This window comes from Trichosurus vulpecula, chromosome 3, assembly GCF_011100635.1.
Source record: "Trichosurus vulpecula isolate mTriVul1 chromosome 3, mTriVul1.pri, whole genome shotgun sequence".
NCBI lineage: Eukaryota > Metazoa > Chordata > Mammalia > Diprotodontia > Phalangeridae > Trichosurus > Trichosurus vulpecula.
This window is the reverse complement of record NC_050575.1, coordinates 224,411,319-224,429,168: the sequence shown is the minus strand read 5'-3', so window position 1 is coordinate 224,429,168 and position 17,850 is coordinate 224,411,319. Positions and strand designations below refer to the sequence as shown.

The window sequence follows — 17,850 nt, the reverse complement described above, 5'->3', positions numbered from 1 at the left end:
TGCTAGGCCTGGAGTCAGGAAAACTCATCTTCCTGAGTTCAAATCTGGCCTCAAACATTTACTAGCTATGTGACCCTGGGCACGCCATTTAACCCTGTTTGCCCGTTTCCTCATCTGCAAAATGAGCTGGAGAAGGAAATGGCAAACCACTCCAGTATCTTTGCCAAGAATACCGCAAGTGAGGTCACAAAGAGTTGGACATAACTGAAAAATGACTGAAAAACAAATACTCCTTGCTGCTTAAATGGATTTCATTTGTTTTCATGAAAAAAAAAAAAGCTTTATTTTTATTTGTCCAGGTTTGTAGCACATGGATTGGAAGTGGAGTTGTTAGTGATCTCAATGACCTACGTCGAGTACACAATTTGCTTGTTTCCTCACTAGACAAAGTACAGGCAGGAAAAGGATCTTCCAGCCAACTTTATAGAGAGAGTGCCACAACCATGGAAAAACTGGCAGTGCTGAAAGCTTGGGCTGAGGTAACAGTTCACTTTTTTTTAACTTTGTAACTTCATTTAAAAATAATCTTAGAAAAAAACTAAAAAATTTAAGAAATCTTTAGCCAACCTGTTTACAGAGGAGAGGGCAGAAAATCAATTAAAAAAACCAAATGAACAAAATTAAATCATTGCAAATCCACAAGAAATAAAAAGAATTATATCAGCACCTAATATGAACGTTATAAACAAAACTGATAGCACAAAAGAAATGGGTTACCTTAAAAAATGTAAGATGCCCAAATGAAAAGAAGACCAAATCAAGATCTTAACTTACTCAGATCTCAGAAAAGAAAATAGAATTGTCTATAAAGAATCTACCAAAGCAAAAAAACTCCTGGTCTAAATGAATTTATAGGCAAATTCTTATCAAACATTTAAAGAAAAACTATTACTTATTCTATAAAAATTTTTCTCAAAAATTAAGAAATAAAGTACTCTACCAAACTCCTTTTGTGAGATAAATAATAGTCCTAATATGTAAGGGGAGAGAATGCTAAGACAAAAAAATAGAACCATTGACTAATATCATTAATGAATGTTGATTTTTAAAATTCTAAATAAAATCCTGGCAAAAAGATTTAAAGGATTTTTATAGCAATTTATCTAAAACATCATGCATTATGATCAAGTTGAATTTTTGCCAGGGTTGCAAGAATGGTTCGCAATTAGGAAGATAATCAATTTAATCTTATTAAAAACAAAAACATTGAAAATCACATGAGTGTCTCAAAATATACAGAAAAATTCTTTGATAAAATACAACACTCATTTATAATACAAGCCTTACAAAATATAGGCATAGATGGAGACATATCTATATATCTATGTTTATATACCTATATTTATACATGTGTATGAGAAAGAGAGAAACATATCTACCTGTCTATCTCAATATCTGTCTAAAAAGATAGCTTGACAAATTGATCTATATAGAGCTAGGCAAATCTGTCTTTATGTAATATATGATGATTATATTAATTGTTTCATAATATTGATTCCTTGCATCCCTGGCAAAAATTCAGTCATAAATTTTGATATATTATTCTACTTTTTCTCCTTGGGATTTTATTTAAGATTTTTGTATCAATATTCATTAATGATATATAAGGAACAGCTAAGTGGTACAGTGGATGGAGTGCCAGGCCTGGAGTCAGGAAGACTTATCCTGCTGAGTTCGAATCTGGACTCAGACACTTCCTAGCTATATTACCCTGGGCAAGTCTCTTAACCCTGTTTGCTTAATTTTCCTCATCTGTAAAATGAGCTGGAGAAGGAAATGGCAAACCATTCCAATATCTTTGCCAAGAAAACCCCAAATGGGGTAACGAACAGTCAGGCATGACAGAAAAATGACTGTACAACAACACTGTTTTCAATCTTCATCATCTTCATTTTGTTGTTTGGTTGTAAAAAAACAACAGCTTTTGTCATGGCATTCTGTCAAGGATTCTTTTGAAAGCCTCATGTCTCCTCCTTTCCAGTTACAAATATCAATTTATTGCCAGTTTCTTTGGACATTCTCCCCTTACAGTAAACCAAATGAAATGTCTCCATATTTATATGAATTACTTCTTTATTATTATGGGGTTCTTAGGTAAGGCATACACACAAACAAATTATAGTAAACCATTTTTTTAAAACCAGTGTTCTCTCATCTGGCTGTATTTCAGGAACTCCCATTCACATCTGAATGAATTTTTCCAGTCCTACTGTTTAGTTTTTAATACCTGATTTTTTTTCCTTCTCATCCCAAAACCAGGATTTCTCAGTTGTTTTCATTATTTCTGTCTTTCCTGGTCTTCCTATCAGGCATTTCTAACTTCTGATGCTTTGTTTCCAAATACGTCTTCTAGTAATTTTTTTTTATTCCTCTTCCAGTCCATTTTCTTAGTTTCCTATTTTAGCTGCAGTGTCTTTTGACTATAAAGCCTTCAGTAACTTTGCTCCCTTTAGATCTGACTTAAGGAATTGCTAACCTAAAATATGCAATCAATATTGTTAGAGGTGATGGATGTAAGTTATGTCACTTTTCTTTTCACAAATGAAGAAGTCGAAAAATTTACATGATTTCCAAAATGTCTCATGAGATGTTAGGGATTTTTTTTGTTGCCAAATTCTAGGACCCAGATCAGGCTGTCTTTTTAAAAAAGAATGCCTTTCTATCCTTTTATTTTACTTTTTTGTTTTTGCTTAGGTGATAACAGTTACAGCGGTAATATTTATATTAGTTGTTTATCCTTGTTGATAAGTGCAGTATTTTGTTTAAATTAAGGCAAGACTCAATACTTTGGGTAATAAGTCTTGTAAAAATATAATTTTCTTTTTTCTAAAACTTGTTTCATTGTTATTTTGAAATTCATAAAAATATGTTGTTAGTAGTTTTTGTGAAATTTAATTTTGGACCCAAAGGGCATCACACTTTTTTTTTGACTGTCAAATGTAAATCTCTTAAGGATCTAAAATGTCACAGTCGATTAAAAGTAAAATGATAAAACAAAAATACAGTTCATCTTCATAAAAAGTTTTCTCAATTTCCCAACCACATACAGCAACTTCCTCTAAAGAAGTGACAGTTGTAAAGTTCCTGATCACGAGATCGTTTCCCCAGTAACAGCTGCTCTGCTGACTTTCACAGTGTCTTTCATTCATTTGCTTCAATAATGTGATCAAAATACCGTATAATGAATATTAATAATATGGATTCTTATTTTGTACTATATGTTTGAAATTCTTGTTGAATTCATTCTTAAAATGTAAATGTCACTAACAACAAATTGTATGCTAATACCTGGATATTGATCTCTGGTAGTAAAAAAAAAAAAAGAACTCTTTATCAGCTGAAAGTTTTCCTCTCTTCTCATATTTCTCACAGCAGTTTGCCTCAACTTGCTCTTTGCAGGTATCATACACTTCTCTTTTAGCACAATTATTTGTCTTTATGTTGTTTGCCCCTTATTAGATTGTGAGTTCCTTGAAAGTAAGTTTTGTATCATCTTTGAATTCCCTGCATCTAGGAGAGTGTGTTGAATGTAACTGGAAAATAATAAATGTTCATGAGTTCAATTGAATTAAAATTGATTTTTTGTTAATCATCTTCATAACACATTCCTTAAGATTTGTACCAGCCAGTTGTCAAGCCCATGAGATCTATAAAGAAGCATAGTTCATCTCCCATAGGAAGTTATTTTTTAATGCTTTTCTCAAGAGCTAGTAGCCCTATCTTTGTGTTTAACAAACTAAGAGTTTTTGCTTAAAAAGAGAAAAGAATACCTCTGGGTGAACTACATAAATAGTACATAATTTTTAGTTCTTGCCATGTTAGAATATTGCATGGCCCTTAAGAAATATCATCATACTGGGATTTGGAAAAACACTTGCAAAAATCCTTTGCCTGAAATTTTCCCATCCATAAACTTTCACACAGAACAGTTTGTAGAATTATAAAGAAGACAGAGGAGGCAGTAAACGTGAAACTTTATCCCAGTACAAACAAAGGAATTTAGTGGACTCTTTATGGGGTAGCACAAGGGGAAAACAAGGGAATGTGTTGAGTCAGGAAAGTAGCTGTAAAACAGGTCAATCAAGGAGGTGAGAATGTCTCAGAGCATGGTGATAAACTACTATTATATGAATAATTTTGTGATTGCCAGGAATTCACAAAACTAGTTGCTTTACAATATTTATAATTGGTTAATTATGATAAATGAAACATACATTATATTGGATAAAATATTTCCTTTTTATTTATTTGTATGCCATAACCTTGATCAGGTTTATGTTGTTGCCATGAATATTAAAAAGGAAGCAGAGACTAAACCAAAAAGAGCCATAAAAAACACTGATGATGAAGATGATGATTATGGGACCATAGATGAGCTGCCACCAGACAGTTTAATTACACTTGTACAGCCTGAATTGCCAATACTTAGCCGCCTCTGGTTGGCAGCATTAAAAGACTATGCACTTTTGACTTTACCAGCTGAATTTTCAAGTCAGCTTCCACCAGATGGTAAGTATGATAGATGTAGTTTTGCTTTTGGTGGGGTTTATTATAAAGATTAAACACAAAAAATTAGAGGCAAGTAGTAATAATATCTTACATTTGTATAGTATTTTATACATTTCCATGTTTAAATACTTTCAGATACATTTGCCTTTTTAAAGTATTGAGTCTTTAATAGTAGACTATATTGCTACAGGGCAGCTAGGTGGCACAGTGGATAGAATACCAAGCCTGGAGTCAGGAACACTTATCTTTGTGAGTTCAAATCTGGCCTCAGACACTTCCTAGCAGTGTGACCCTGGGCAAGTCATTTAGCCCTATTTGCGTCAGTTTCCTCATTTGTAAAATGAACTGGAGAAGGAAATGGCAAGCTACTCCAGTATCTTTGCCAAGAAAACCCTATGATGTCTAAAAAGTTGGAGAGACGTAGTTTCTGGGTAATTAATCATTTTATTAATAATGCTAGCATTTTATTAATAAAAGAAACGGTCATTTGGCCATCTCTCTCTTGGACCAAAGACAATCATGGTGGTGGGCTCATGGCATATATGCCCTTGCAAAAGTAGTTCCAGAGGGTAGTCGTCAACTCTGATTGGTTAACAAATAATGAGAGAGAATTGATATTAACAATGAAGGGCTGGACCTATTCTAATGAACTTTTGATTATATCATTTACTTCTAAATTGCCCAGCCTTGGGCAATCTGTTAAAATAATTTATCCTTACTTAATCCTGTGTGGAGCACAATGGGCTTCCCCATCTTAGATTAAATTCCTTGTAAGGTTGGCTGAGGTCTGACCATGACTGAGGAGAAAGTTAATTCAACCTTCAAAGCCTAAGCTTTGAAATGATGACCTTAGAAAAAGGGGGTAACTCTGGATTTCCTCAAATTATTGCTTATTAATAATCATTTCTCTCAACCCCAAATGGGGTCACGAAGAGTCAGACACAACTGAAAAATGACTGAACAATATTGCTGCAACGTTCTTTCCCTTATTCTCCATATAACTCATGTTTGTGGACCTTCAAAAGATAACAGGCTTACTTGTTCATCCAAACAAAATGTTGAATATTATCATGAAATATTGGCATTGTGGAACAGGACACTCTTACAAACAATTTATTAAATAACTATTCATTTTTCCCCACAATTTTCTTGAAGGTGTATTATAATGAAAGTTACAGTGAATACTGTATTTGTCCATTTTAAAAAAATGCATACTATTACATGACCATATAAGTAGTCCTCGTTGTGTCCAAAAGGAAGTTATTCAAATTCGAACTGCATTTTCCTCTAGAGGGAAAAAAGTTATAAATGAGAATTAGGTTTTCCATACAGCCCCAAAAAAGTCTTTAGTCCTTTGCAGTACTATAGAACTCAATCCCCATTTACAAGACCTATGTTATGAGAAAACTCATTCCAGACTCCTAATAGTTTATTTTTGGTTCATAGCTCATTTGTAAGTTGGGCACTGCTTATATACCATCCCATGTTCCCCACTGAAGTCCTAACAATAAATAGGATTCCTTGGTTACAGTAATCTAATTTATTAAGCATTTATTTTGTGTCTACTCTGCTGTCCTTCTTGTAAGCCACTGTGCTAGTAATGTTTTGTATGGAAATGAGGAAGGAAAGAAAAGGGAAGAATACGGGTCCTCCTAATGGTGAGATCCAAGTAGAAGTAAAAAAGAAAAATGACCTTTACCGTGGAAGGAAGAGAATATTAGAATTATGGGTAGCCGTAGCAAAGTCAGTAGAAGAATACCTTATTAACCCCAGCCATGACAGGAAGAAAAACAGGTAAGGATGGGTTTCCTAAGCAGAAGCTGTGATGAGGATAATAATTGAAGTGGTGACCAGACAAGGAGAAATGAGGTTAGGATTTCATATTGAACTGTTTTGTTTATAATTTGAGAAATATCTGTATTAAGAACTAAACGTTTCTAATTGAATGACAGGGGGAGCATTTTATACTCCAGAGACAATTGATACAGCTCGGCTTCACTACCGGAACTCTTGGGCTCCAATTCTTCATGCAGTAGCACTTTGGTTAAATAGTACAGGATTTACTAGTTCAGAACCAACAGAAGAAACATCAGTATCTGGTTTACAAAAACGTCCAACACCTGTCATTTTAAACCAGGCACCTGGAGCAACAGCTAATACTAAATCTTTGCCAGAAATCAACAAAGACAGGATGCATCTGATTTTAGGTAAGGACACTATATTAATGTATTTCAAGATTTTTATTACCTCTGAGATTTCACTTCTTATTATGATAAAAAAAAGTTAGTAACAATATTCACAGAAGCAACAGTAAATAAGGTGAAATGTTTAGGTCATCTTCCAAATATAATACTGGATTACTATAAAAAAAAATCATACAGAAAATGTTAAAAAAATTTTCCAGTAAAAATTTGAGCTACTAGGGCAATTAATAGAAGAATATAATTGGATGCTTTTCTAAGGAACAAATTTACTTCCTCACCAATTTGCAGCTTTTCTTTTTGCTTGGCATTTACCAGACTGTACCATGATGAAAAATTAGAACAAACAGTAAATAACTTTGTATGAATCTAAATTGATATTTCATTTGTAGGTGTTGATTTAACACTTAAGAATTTAGACTGTCGAGTGGTATTTGTTGCCTTCATTATTTATCATAAGAAGGAAGCAAAATAGGAGAATCATAAGTGCTAAACTAATTAGTAAACCTGTTAACTTAAAAAGAGGGCTTATAGAGTATCTTTGCCAGTATTCAAAATAAGGACAGCTATTGTTCACTCACCATATTGAAAATACCCATATAGTTTGATCTCCTTAAACTATGTATGCATGAAAAATATTCCTGATAAAATTTTATAAATTTTTTTAGATTCTTATGTAATTTTAAAATCATGATATTTAGAAATAATTCTCTCTGCACAGGATCCTAGAAATGAAAATAATTAATATCTTCCCAATCTGCTAATTAATTTAATGATTGACTTCCTTTTTTCTTTTGTTAAACCTAAGTGAAAGGCTGCACTAGATCCTGTCAAATTTGGCTAATTTTAGAAAGATGTGGTTTAGATGAGCCATTTGAGATTTTTCTCGTACTTTAATGAAATGACAAACTATTTGATACTCTTAGAGTATCTCCATAGCAATGGTAAAGCCTGTGTTAAAATAATCTATGCATTACATAAAAGCAGTTTCAACTTTGTTATGGTGAAAAATTAGGGTAATTTTTCTATGTATTTCAGGTGTTAGTATACAGTTTCTTTGTTCCCCAAGACCTGAGGAACCTATTGAACATGTTACAGCATGTCTGCAGGCATTGCATACCTTGCTGGAATCTCCTTGTGCCAGAATTCATATTGGAGAGGATCAGGTACAGTGCATCTTAATGCTATAGAATTATGTTCTTTATATTAAGTAGATTTAACTTGTTGAAATAAATGTATTAAGTAAAATATTATATATTACAATACTGTGGTTTTAAGTATTTAGAATTTGTTTTGCTCCATATGTGTATATACACATACATACATAAATATGTGTATATGTTCAAATATATAGACATATATTTGCATACTTTTTTGTGATTGGTCTCCTTTATCATATATAGACCAACTCAAATAATTAGCATGTATTTATTGTATGCAGAGAACTGTGTGGATGAGATAAAAAGCTTAAAAAGCTTAAAAAAAAAAGCTTAAAAAAGTCCATTCCCTCGTGGAGCTTATAATCTAGTAAGGAAGATATAACATATTCATAGATACCTTAACTACACAACAGATCTTTCGTCTCATGGTATGAGTTTTCTGTTAAGTGAAACAGATAAAACCTTACATATAGTTGAGAACTTTCTAGAAGAACTGGTATTTTGATTTGGACTTTAAAGGATGAGTTGAAAAGAGGGATGTGTTTGGGGAGGAAAATTAGTGACTTCAAATTTAGACATGTGGAGCACGTTAGTGGGGGCAGGGGGATGCAGGAAAACAAGGCTTAACTGTTTATAATGTAAATATAAAATTATTATCCAGTGATGGAAATGAAATAGTGCTGTAGTATTCAAATCATATCTATCTTGACATTTGTAATGGCTAGCAAAGTGGGATTTTTCACTGTTTTTCCTTTTGGAGTGCTTCTCATCACTCAGGTAATCAAGTGCCTTTGATTGAGCCTTGCCTTTGTTTGAATCAAGAGTCTTTGATTGAATCAAGAGTTTTTGATGACCTGCTTAAGTCACAAGAAAGCCTAAGTCACATGAGTTTGAGTGACATGGTTGTGACGCCCTCTGTGGGCTGACCCTGAAAAAGTGCATATATATTCTGAGGTTAGCATTTTGCTTTGGGGGCTCACTCACTGGAAGACTGTTCCTGTGATTTGGCCAGATGAAACTCTGGGTAGTGGTTAAGGAGCCGTGCCTCCCCTCCCCCCAGCTTTGAAAACCCAGATGTCAGTTCTTCTCTCTCTGGTAACTATGTATGTATTGCTATGGTCAGATAGAAGCCTGTCTGTTGATTTGTCTTATTTTCTCTGTTTGTAATTTCTGTTGGTATTTGCTCTGAAGTTCAGGGTGCTGACTTTTTCCCCTGAACTAAATGTATGATATATGTATGTTTAATTAAAGTAAGATTGTTAACCCCTTAAAGTTGCTTTCCTTAGAAAAGCAGATCAAAGAACTTGTGCTAGCAGCCCTCCTGTGTGCTGGTGTGGAGGTCTTACACCTCCACAGCAACTGCTAGTAACATTGTTGTTACAACATTCTCACTATAAAAGAAACCAGAAGACAAAAGGAAGTTACAGGTATATGAAAAGATGTTTCACAGATTTTCCTAAGAGAAGCGAAAGAAAGTTTGCAGGGTTGGTTTTTACCATGCATTCAAAGGCAGCAAGAAGAATCATTTCATTGGATATTTGATCATTTTGCTTTGCAGTGTTAGTGATTGGCATAAACAAAAAGATCACAATGAAGATACTTAAAGTTTATTTGCCAGCATCAATTGCAGTATATAAGGAAATAGAGAAATTCAACAAAGAATATCACAATTCTTCCAGATTTAATCAAAATATACTTTGGTACTCAGTGACTTCATTTTAAAAGTGAACATAATAGAGAATGGCAAAAATGTTGGAAAATGTGTTTTTGGGTCAAGAAACAGAAGAGATCAGATGTATGTATACTTCACAGAAACCTCATAATTCTATAGCATGGGTATTTTCTTCAATAAGAAATTTTAGAGGCACTAGACATGGTGAGCACCAAATAACTTGGTTAAACTACTTATATCCCTTTTTTCTCATCTACATGAAATCATTATGAACATCATTTACACATATATCAAGGATATATGTGATAAATATATGAAAAGGCTGAAAGTGGTGGTGCACATCTCTAATCTTAGATATGAGGAAGGCTAAGGAACTGTAGGAGTTCTTAGCTATAGTGGACTATATATTAAGGACATTTACACTAAGTTTGGGATCAATGTGGTGAGCTTTAGGGAACAGGTTCCAATAGTTTGCTTAAGGAGGCAACTGGGCCAGGTTGGAAATGAAACAGGTCAAAGTTCCTATGTTAATTGGTAGTGGGATCAGGCATATGAGTGCCCCTTGAACTTTGAGCCTTTAAAAAAGTGAGAGAGAGAACAGGAAGGCCTTCATAAATTATATTGTACAACATACTGCATATTTATAGTAACAGCTGATAAATGCAGAAAATACAAAATCTCAGTATGTTTACTGATTATAAAGAAGCATTTGAATCTTCAGAAAATACCGATGTTAAAACATTCCTCCAAAAATGTGGCTCCCATGCATATGTAGAAATCATGCTATTCCTTGAAAGATAAAACAGCAGAGATAACTTTGCCGGAACTTCTAATTGCTATCAAACTTAGTGTAGACAATGTACCATAGTGGAGGATTTTCAGAGCAGAGTCTAAATGGAAGAGAGATTCCTTATAGATGATGATTATAGATACAGATGTAGATTATAGATAAAGACGAGATTCTCCAGCTGCTCTACTTGTGGATAGAATTGTGCTAGTTCTGTCACATCCTGTGTCATTGCAGTCTCCTGAATGAGAGCATTCAAGAATTTGGTCTATGTGTCATGTAAGAAAAAAATCAAGTAGATGAAAAAGATATTGTCTAAATTATGAAATGCTATCAAATGAAAAATACATAGAGTTCATTAGTCCATACATTTGGACAGGCAAAAATAGTCCCTTTCCTCAAAGAACTTATATTTGAATGGGAGATACAATATTTAACCAGCTAGGTAAATACAGAATATGTATATAGTAAATGGAATGCCCTCAGAAGAAGAGGGAGAAGACATTATCATCTGGGGCTATTGCTCAGAAAGGCCTCCTAGGGTATGTTGGATTTCAGATAAATCGTGAAGGAAGTCAGGGAAACTGAGAGGCAGAATTTAGGGAGTGAGGCATTCCAAGTGTGGACACAGCTAGCTTGAAGGCACAGAGGCAGGAGATAAAGTGTTGAGTTTGAGAAAAAGTAACCTCCAGTGCTGCCATGGAGTACATGAAGGAGAGTAAAGTATAAGAAGATTGTTAATGTGGGAAGGGGCTAGATTTAAATGCCAGAGGAATTTATTTTGGATCCTGGTGGTAACAGGGGAACACTGGAACACATTGAGCCAGAGTGGGAGGGCGAGGGAAGGGTGACATAGTCAGATTTTAGAAAAATAACTTTGTTATTTGAGTGGAGGATAGATTGGAGTGAGGCAGAAAGACCAGTAACTATTTCAATAGTCCATTTGAGATGTGATGAGGACCTGAACCAAGGTTTGACTATATGAATGAAAAGAAGCAGGCATATAGGAGAGATGTTGTGAAGGTGGAAATGACAAGATATAATAAAGAATTGGATATGTGGGATGAAAGTGACAATTCCAGAGTAACACTGAGGCTGCAAGCCTGGGTAACTGAGATGATGGTGGTACGCTCAACAATAGGAAAGTTGAAAAAAAAGGGAGGGTTTGGAGGGAAAGATAATGAGGTCTCTTTTAGACATGTTGAGTTTGAAGTGCCTATGGGACATCTAGTTTTGAATGTCTTATTAGATTTGTTACTGTTCAAATTTATATGTTTATATAATTACAGTGAGGTGGTGGTTGGTAGTGAGGCAATAGAAACATAAGGTGTAAACAACTTTTTCTAAGAACTTTGACCCTAAAGAAGAGGAAATAAAGTCAATGAGATGCTTTTTTATAGTACTAGAGAGGAGACAGCAGAGCAAAATTTAGAATGCTTGATTCCTGAATCACCATCCTAGAGGAGGGAAAAGACATATGATCAGGGCATACTAAGAAGGCATGGAGAGGAAAGAGGGAAGGAAGAGATAGTATTTGGTGATGCTAAGAAGTTTTGAATAGCAGAGAAGGTCAGTGGAGGTCCCTTCTATTTTGTATGTCCTGTGTTTTCTCAATGAAATAAGAAAGCTTAATTATCTTCTGAAAGTATGAGTAGTAAAGAGGATGCAGTAATGAGACAAAAAAAATTTGGAATTCTATAAGCTTCTGACTTCCGTATTTTTTTATTTGTAGTCCCTGCTCATTAGATTGTATAAGTGAAAATTACTTAAACTATAACTATCTTGTTTTTATATGAACTTTTCCTTCAGATTAAGAAATAATTCTGTTGCTCAGACATCCTTATAGTGGGGTGGATAATATTCTCGAGCAGCTTAAAGATCCTGATGCTGTTAGCCTCATAAGATTAACCCATCTTCTACATTCTATTTGAGTATTTAAATACTAGTAACAATCTGATTTTTGCCTGAAAATACTTTAGAATAAAATGTCACGATTCTTTGGTTACTTGTGCTGTTATTCTTATTCTTTGTGCTATGCACTTGCCACCTTAATCTCTAAATTTCTTGATTTTTGCAGTCAATTTATTAGATTTTTATTCAAGTAATTATTTGGGAATTGAGAATGAATTAAATTTCTCTCTAATTTATCATAGCTCATTGGTGTTGAGTTGCTGAATGTGCTGCATCGACTCCTTTTGACTTGGAATCCACCCTCAGTCCAGCTGTTGGTTACTGGAGTGGTACAACAAATAGTCAGAGCAGCTCAAGATTATTTGCAAGAAAAAAGAAACACTCTAAGTAAGGCACTAATGGTCACCTTGCCTTTTTAAAAGAATCATTTTTTGCAAGGAAAATGAGTAGAATTTTTCCTTTGTAAGGAAGCAGTGCTATGTAGGGAGCAGAGTGCTAGATATGCAGTCAGTAATGCCTGCGTTCAAAACTAACCTCAGATGTGGGCTTTGTAAGCCTGGTCATATCACCTAACCTCTCTGAGTCTCAGTTCTTTATCTGTAAAATGTGGATAATAATAGAAGTTACTTCAAAGGGTTGTTGTGAGAACCAAGTGAGATTATATAAAAAGTTTAATAAACCTTAAAAGCACGAGATAAATGTAAGCTTCTCTTACTTCTCTTCCTCTTCTTATTTCTTCTGTTAATAAATTCAGAAACATTTTAATACTTGAGATCATAGAACTTGCTGACAATTTTAATCTCAGTTTTGAATATAAAAATTTAAAACCAGTTTTATTTTCACCTGAGATCCATGTAAGTAACAAATTATAATAAATTTATTATAATAAAAATCCACATAACCAAAACATTTTAAAGCCCAGTCAGTGGCACTTTTTAAGAAAGCAGTTTTGAATATAGTGAAATTCTATAACAGACATATAATTGAGCCCATTGAAATGAGATTTGTCCCATAGCATCAATTAGATTTGTATTTGCTAGTCTTTTTGAATACTTTTCTTAAGTATTCTTATTATATTGTGTTTTATCTGGTGGTATGTGTTACCTTTTATGTTGGAAGTTTCACCAAATTTTCTTTTATCTAAGATGAAGATGATATGGAAAAAGAGACTTGCCCTGTGTTAGGAGAAGGAGGTGACAGTGGTGGTCTCGTTCCTGGAAAATCTCTTGTCTTTGCAACCATGGAGCTATTGATGTTCATCTTAGTACGACATATGCCACATCTCAGTACCAAGATGTCAGATTCACCAAGTCATGTATCCACCAAAACTCGATTATCTGAAGAAAGTGCTCGTTTAGTGGCAGCTGCAGTTACCATCCTCTCAGACTTGCCATCTCTTTGCTCTCCTGCTGGTATAGTACATTTGATTAAGATTACTTCCTTGTCATTTTAAGTTCTATTTTAATTTGCTTTCCTTTACAAAACTCAAGCACCGACTAGTGATGAATATAATTATTCTTTTTAAAGTAATTTAAAGGGTTCATAAAAATGTCAGAAGAAAGACTGGAATTCCCATATGACTACAGTAAAATTAGCTATTAAGATATTAGCAGGTTGTTTAAAAAAAAACTTTAACATTTGCTTTGTAAAATCTGGCAGATTTCTTTAAAAGTGTTTAGTCTGAAAAGTGAAATGGTCATATTTGGGGATTTTGGAGGAAGTTGCCCCAGAGGAGGTAGCCTGGTGACTTAAACGTTAGCGACTCCTTAACAGCAACAGTAGCTTCTGTTTCTCATTACAGATATGCTTTTGATACTTGTAAAAACTTCTCATGTTTTAAAATTAATTTTAGAAACGTAAGGTTTAAGCTGTATGTTTAATTTATAGTACATAAAGGAAAAATTTAACCATAAACAGTATAGGCATAAAGTATCATTAAAGATTAGCATGCTATTAAAAACTTTGTGAATTCTATTTTGTATCATTTTATCAATATCAGCTGCTATCCAGAGTGCTTTCTAATTATACCATAATGATATATGGTATAGTTTATACGCATTTAGTTATAAACGATTATACAAGGTGGAAAATAAATTTTAAGATCAATGCCCATATTTTAGTAGTGTTGTTCTGTATGTTTTTTTTTAATTTAAATTTATTTATTTAACATATTTGGTTTTCAGCATTGATTTTCACAACAGTTTGAATTACAAATTTTCTCCCCATTTCTACCCTCCCCCCACTCCAAGATGGCATATATTCTGGTTGCCCTGTTCCCCAGTCAGCCCTCCCCTCTATCACCCCCCTCCCCTCTCATCCCCTTTTCCCTTCCTTTTTTGTAGGGCAAGATAAATTTCTATGCCCCATTGCCTGTGTATCTTATTTTTTAGTTGCATGCAAAAACTTTTTTTTTTTGTTTTTGAACATCTGTTTTTAAAACTTTGAGTTCCAAATTCTCTCCCTTTCCCACCCACCCTCCCTAAGAAGTCGAGCACTTCAACCTAGACCATGCATGTATCATTATGTATAACCCTTCCACAATACTCATGTTGTGAAAGGCTAACTACATTTTGCTCCTTCCCAACCCATCCCGCTTTATTGAATTTTCTCCCTTGACCCTGTCCCCTTTCCAAAGTGTTTGTTTTGATTACCTCCACCTCCATCTGCCCTCCCCTCCATCATCCCCCCCCCCTTTTATTTTTTTTTATCTTCCTCCCTCTTCTTTCCTGTGGGGTAAGATACCCAACTGAGTATGTATGGTATTCCCTCCTCAGGCCAAATCTGATGAGAGCAAGGTTCTCTCATTCCCCCCTCACCTGCCCTCTCCCCTCCTCCCACAGAACTGCTTCCTCTTGCCACCTTTATGCGAGATAATCCACCCCATTCTATCTCTCCCTATCTCCCTCTCTCAGTATGTTGCTCTCTAGTCCCTTAATTTCATTTTATTTCTTTTAGATATCTTCCCTTCATCTTCAACTCACCCTGTGTCTGCTCTCTCTCTTTTACATATATATATGTATATATATATATATATAAAAACATACACACATATATATATATACATACATACACATGCATACATATACACATAGATACATACATACACATTCACTTATATATATATATACATAAACATATATATATGCATATTCCCTTCAACTACCCTAATACTGAGGTCTCATGAATCATACACATCATCTTTCCATGTAGGAATGTAAACAAAACAGTTCAACTTTAGTAAGTCCCTTGCAATTTCCGTTTCTTAATTACCTTTTCATGCTTCTCTTGATTCTTGTGTTTGAAAGTCAAATTTTCTATTCAGTTCTGGTCTTTTCACTGAGAAAGCTTGAAAGTCCTCTATTTTATTGAAAGTCCATATTTTGCCTTGGAACATGATACTCAGTTTTGCTGGGTAGGTGATTCTAGGTTTTAATCATAGCTCCATTGACCTCCGGAACATCGCATTCCAAGCCCTTCGATCTCTTAATGTAGAAGCTGCCAGATCTTGGGTTATTCTGATTGGGTTTCCACAATACTCAAATTATTTCTTTCTGGCTGCTTACAGTATTTTCTCCTTGATCTGGGAGCTCTGGAATTTGGCGACAATATTCCTAGGAGATTTCTTTTTGGGATCTATTTGAGGAGGTGATCGATGGATTCTTTCAATTTCTATTTTGCCCTGTGGCTCTAGAATATCAGGGCAGTTCTGCTTGATAATTTCTTAAAAGATGGTATCTAGGCTCTTTTTTTGATCATGGCTTTCAAGTAGTCCAATAATTTTTAAATTATCTCTCCTGGATCTATTTTCCAGGTCAGTGGTTTTTCCAAGGAGATATTTCACATTGTCTTCCATTTTTTCATTCCTTTGGTTCTGTTTTATAATATCCTGATTTCTCATAAAGTCACTAGCTTCCACTTGCTCCAATCTAATTTTTAAAGTAGTATTTTCTTCAGTGGTCTTTTGGACCTCCTTTTCCATTTGGCTAATTCTGCCTTTCAAGGCATTCTTCTCCTCATTGGCTTTTTGGAGCTCTTTTGCCATTTGAGTTAGTCTGTTTTTTAAGGTGCTGTTTTCTTCAGTGTATTTTTCAGTATTTTTTTGGGTCTCCTTTAGCAAGTCATTGACTTGTTTTTCATGGTTTTCTCGCATCCTTCTCATTTCTCTTCCCAATTTTTCCTCTACTTCTCTAACTTGCTTTTCCAACTCCTTTTTGAGCTCTTCCATGGCCTGGGACCAGTTCATGTTTTTCTTGGAGATTTCTGTTGTAGGCTCTTTGACTTTAGTAATTTCTTCTGTCTGTATGATTTGGTCTTCTTTGTCAGCAAAGAAAGAATCCAAAGTCTGAGACTGAATCTGGGTGCGTTTTCTCTGCCTGGCCATATTCCCAGCCAACTAACTTGACCCTTGAGTTTTTCAGTGGGGTATGACTGCTTGTAGATTACAGAGTTCTATGTTCCACGTTTGGGGGGGAGGTGCCAGCTCTGCTGCACCAGCACTGCTCCTTCCCCAAGGACCCCCAACCCGAACTGGGCTTAGATCTTCGGCAGGCTGTGCACCCCTGCTCTGATCCGCCACTTAATTCCTCCCACCAGGTGGGCCTGGGGCAGGAAGTAACAACAGCTGTAGCTGCCCCACCTCCGCTGCCCCGGGGCTGGAAGCTGAACAGCGAACTCCTTCCACTCCCGCAGCTTTTCCCACTAACCTTCTCCACAGTCTTTGGTGTTTGTGGGTTGAGAAGTCTCGTACCTGCCGCAGCTCACTGAATCAGGGCGCTAGGGCCCCCTCTGCCCGGCTTCTGGTCTGGATGGTCCACGCCGCTCAGGCTGGGCTCTGCTCCACTCCGTTCCCAGCTCCCAGCTCCCAGCTCTGAGCTCCGTGTGGGATAGACCTCACCCAGAGACCACCCAGGCTGTCCTGGGCTGGGGCCCTGCTTCCCTCTGCTATTTTGTGGGTTCTGCCATTCTAGAATTGGTTCAGAGCCATTTTTTATAAGTTTTTGGAGAGTCTCGGCATGGAGCTCAGACTATTCCCTGCTTACCAGCTGCCATCTTGGCTCCGCCCCGCTGTTCTGTATGTTTTAGAAATTATTTTCTGAACAAATTCATCAAGATTATTGTTTGTTACTATTATTGGTTAAGACTTATTTATATAGTTCAATTGCTACCAGTACTATTATTGTAGTCTTTTTTTCTTCCCTCAATCTAATTTAATTTATACTTGAGGAAGAATTAGGTAACAATTTTCTATACTCACTAACATGTTGAGCAATGCAAAATTAGAGGAAGTCTCTAAGTTACTTTTGATTAAAAATAATTCCTGCCTTTTCTATCAGTCTTTTTTGATGGTGTATATGGTACTGTGAATGCATTATATACATCTCAAGCCTTTTTTATCAGTACAGCAGGATGTAAAAACTTCATTTAATCACCCAAATATTTTGATATCAAATGTATGGACATTTGGAAACATTTGGGTGACCGAATTGGTCATTTTTGTCTCCATCTCAATTACTGTGTAGACATAGAGGCTTATTCCTTCGTGTAGTGAATAGCAAGTAAATATTAGAGAAGTTCCAAGATTTGTAGCCATCCCAGTGTTGTGTTGTCGAG

General features: G+C 35.2%; 1 protein-coding gene across 1 annotated transcript in view; it reads left to right on the top strand.

Moving 5' to 3' along the window:
* Positions 1 to 17,850, top strand: part of HEATR5B (HEAT repeat containing 5B) — a 153,402-nt gene that overhangs the window by 106,515 nt on the left and 29,037 nt on the right. Inside the window, exons 27-32 of the mRNA XM_036752266.1 lie at positions 300 to 479; positions 4,272 to 4,509; positions 6,462 to 6,716; positions 7,749 to 7,876; positions 12,483 to 12,627; positions 13,386 to 13,652. Coding sequence (XP_036608161.1) covers positions 300 to 479; positions 4,272 to 4,509; positions 6,462 to 6,716; positions 7,749 to 7,876; positions 12,483 to 12,627; positions 13,386 to 13,652 — 1,213 coding nt within the window. The remainder of the gene's footprint in view (positions 1 to 299; positions 480 to 4,271; positions 4,510 to 6,461; positions 6,717 to 7,748; positions 7,877 to 12,482; positions 12,628 to 13,385; positions 13,653 to 17,850) is intronic.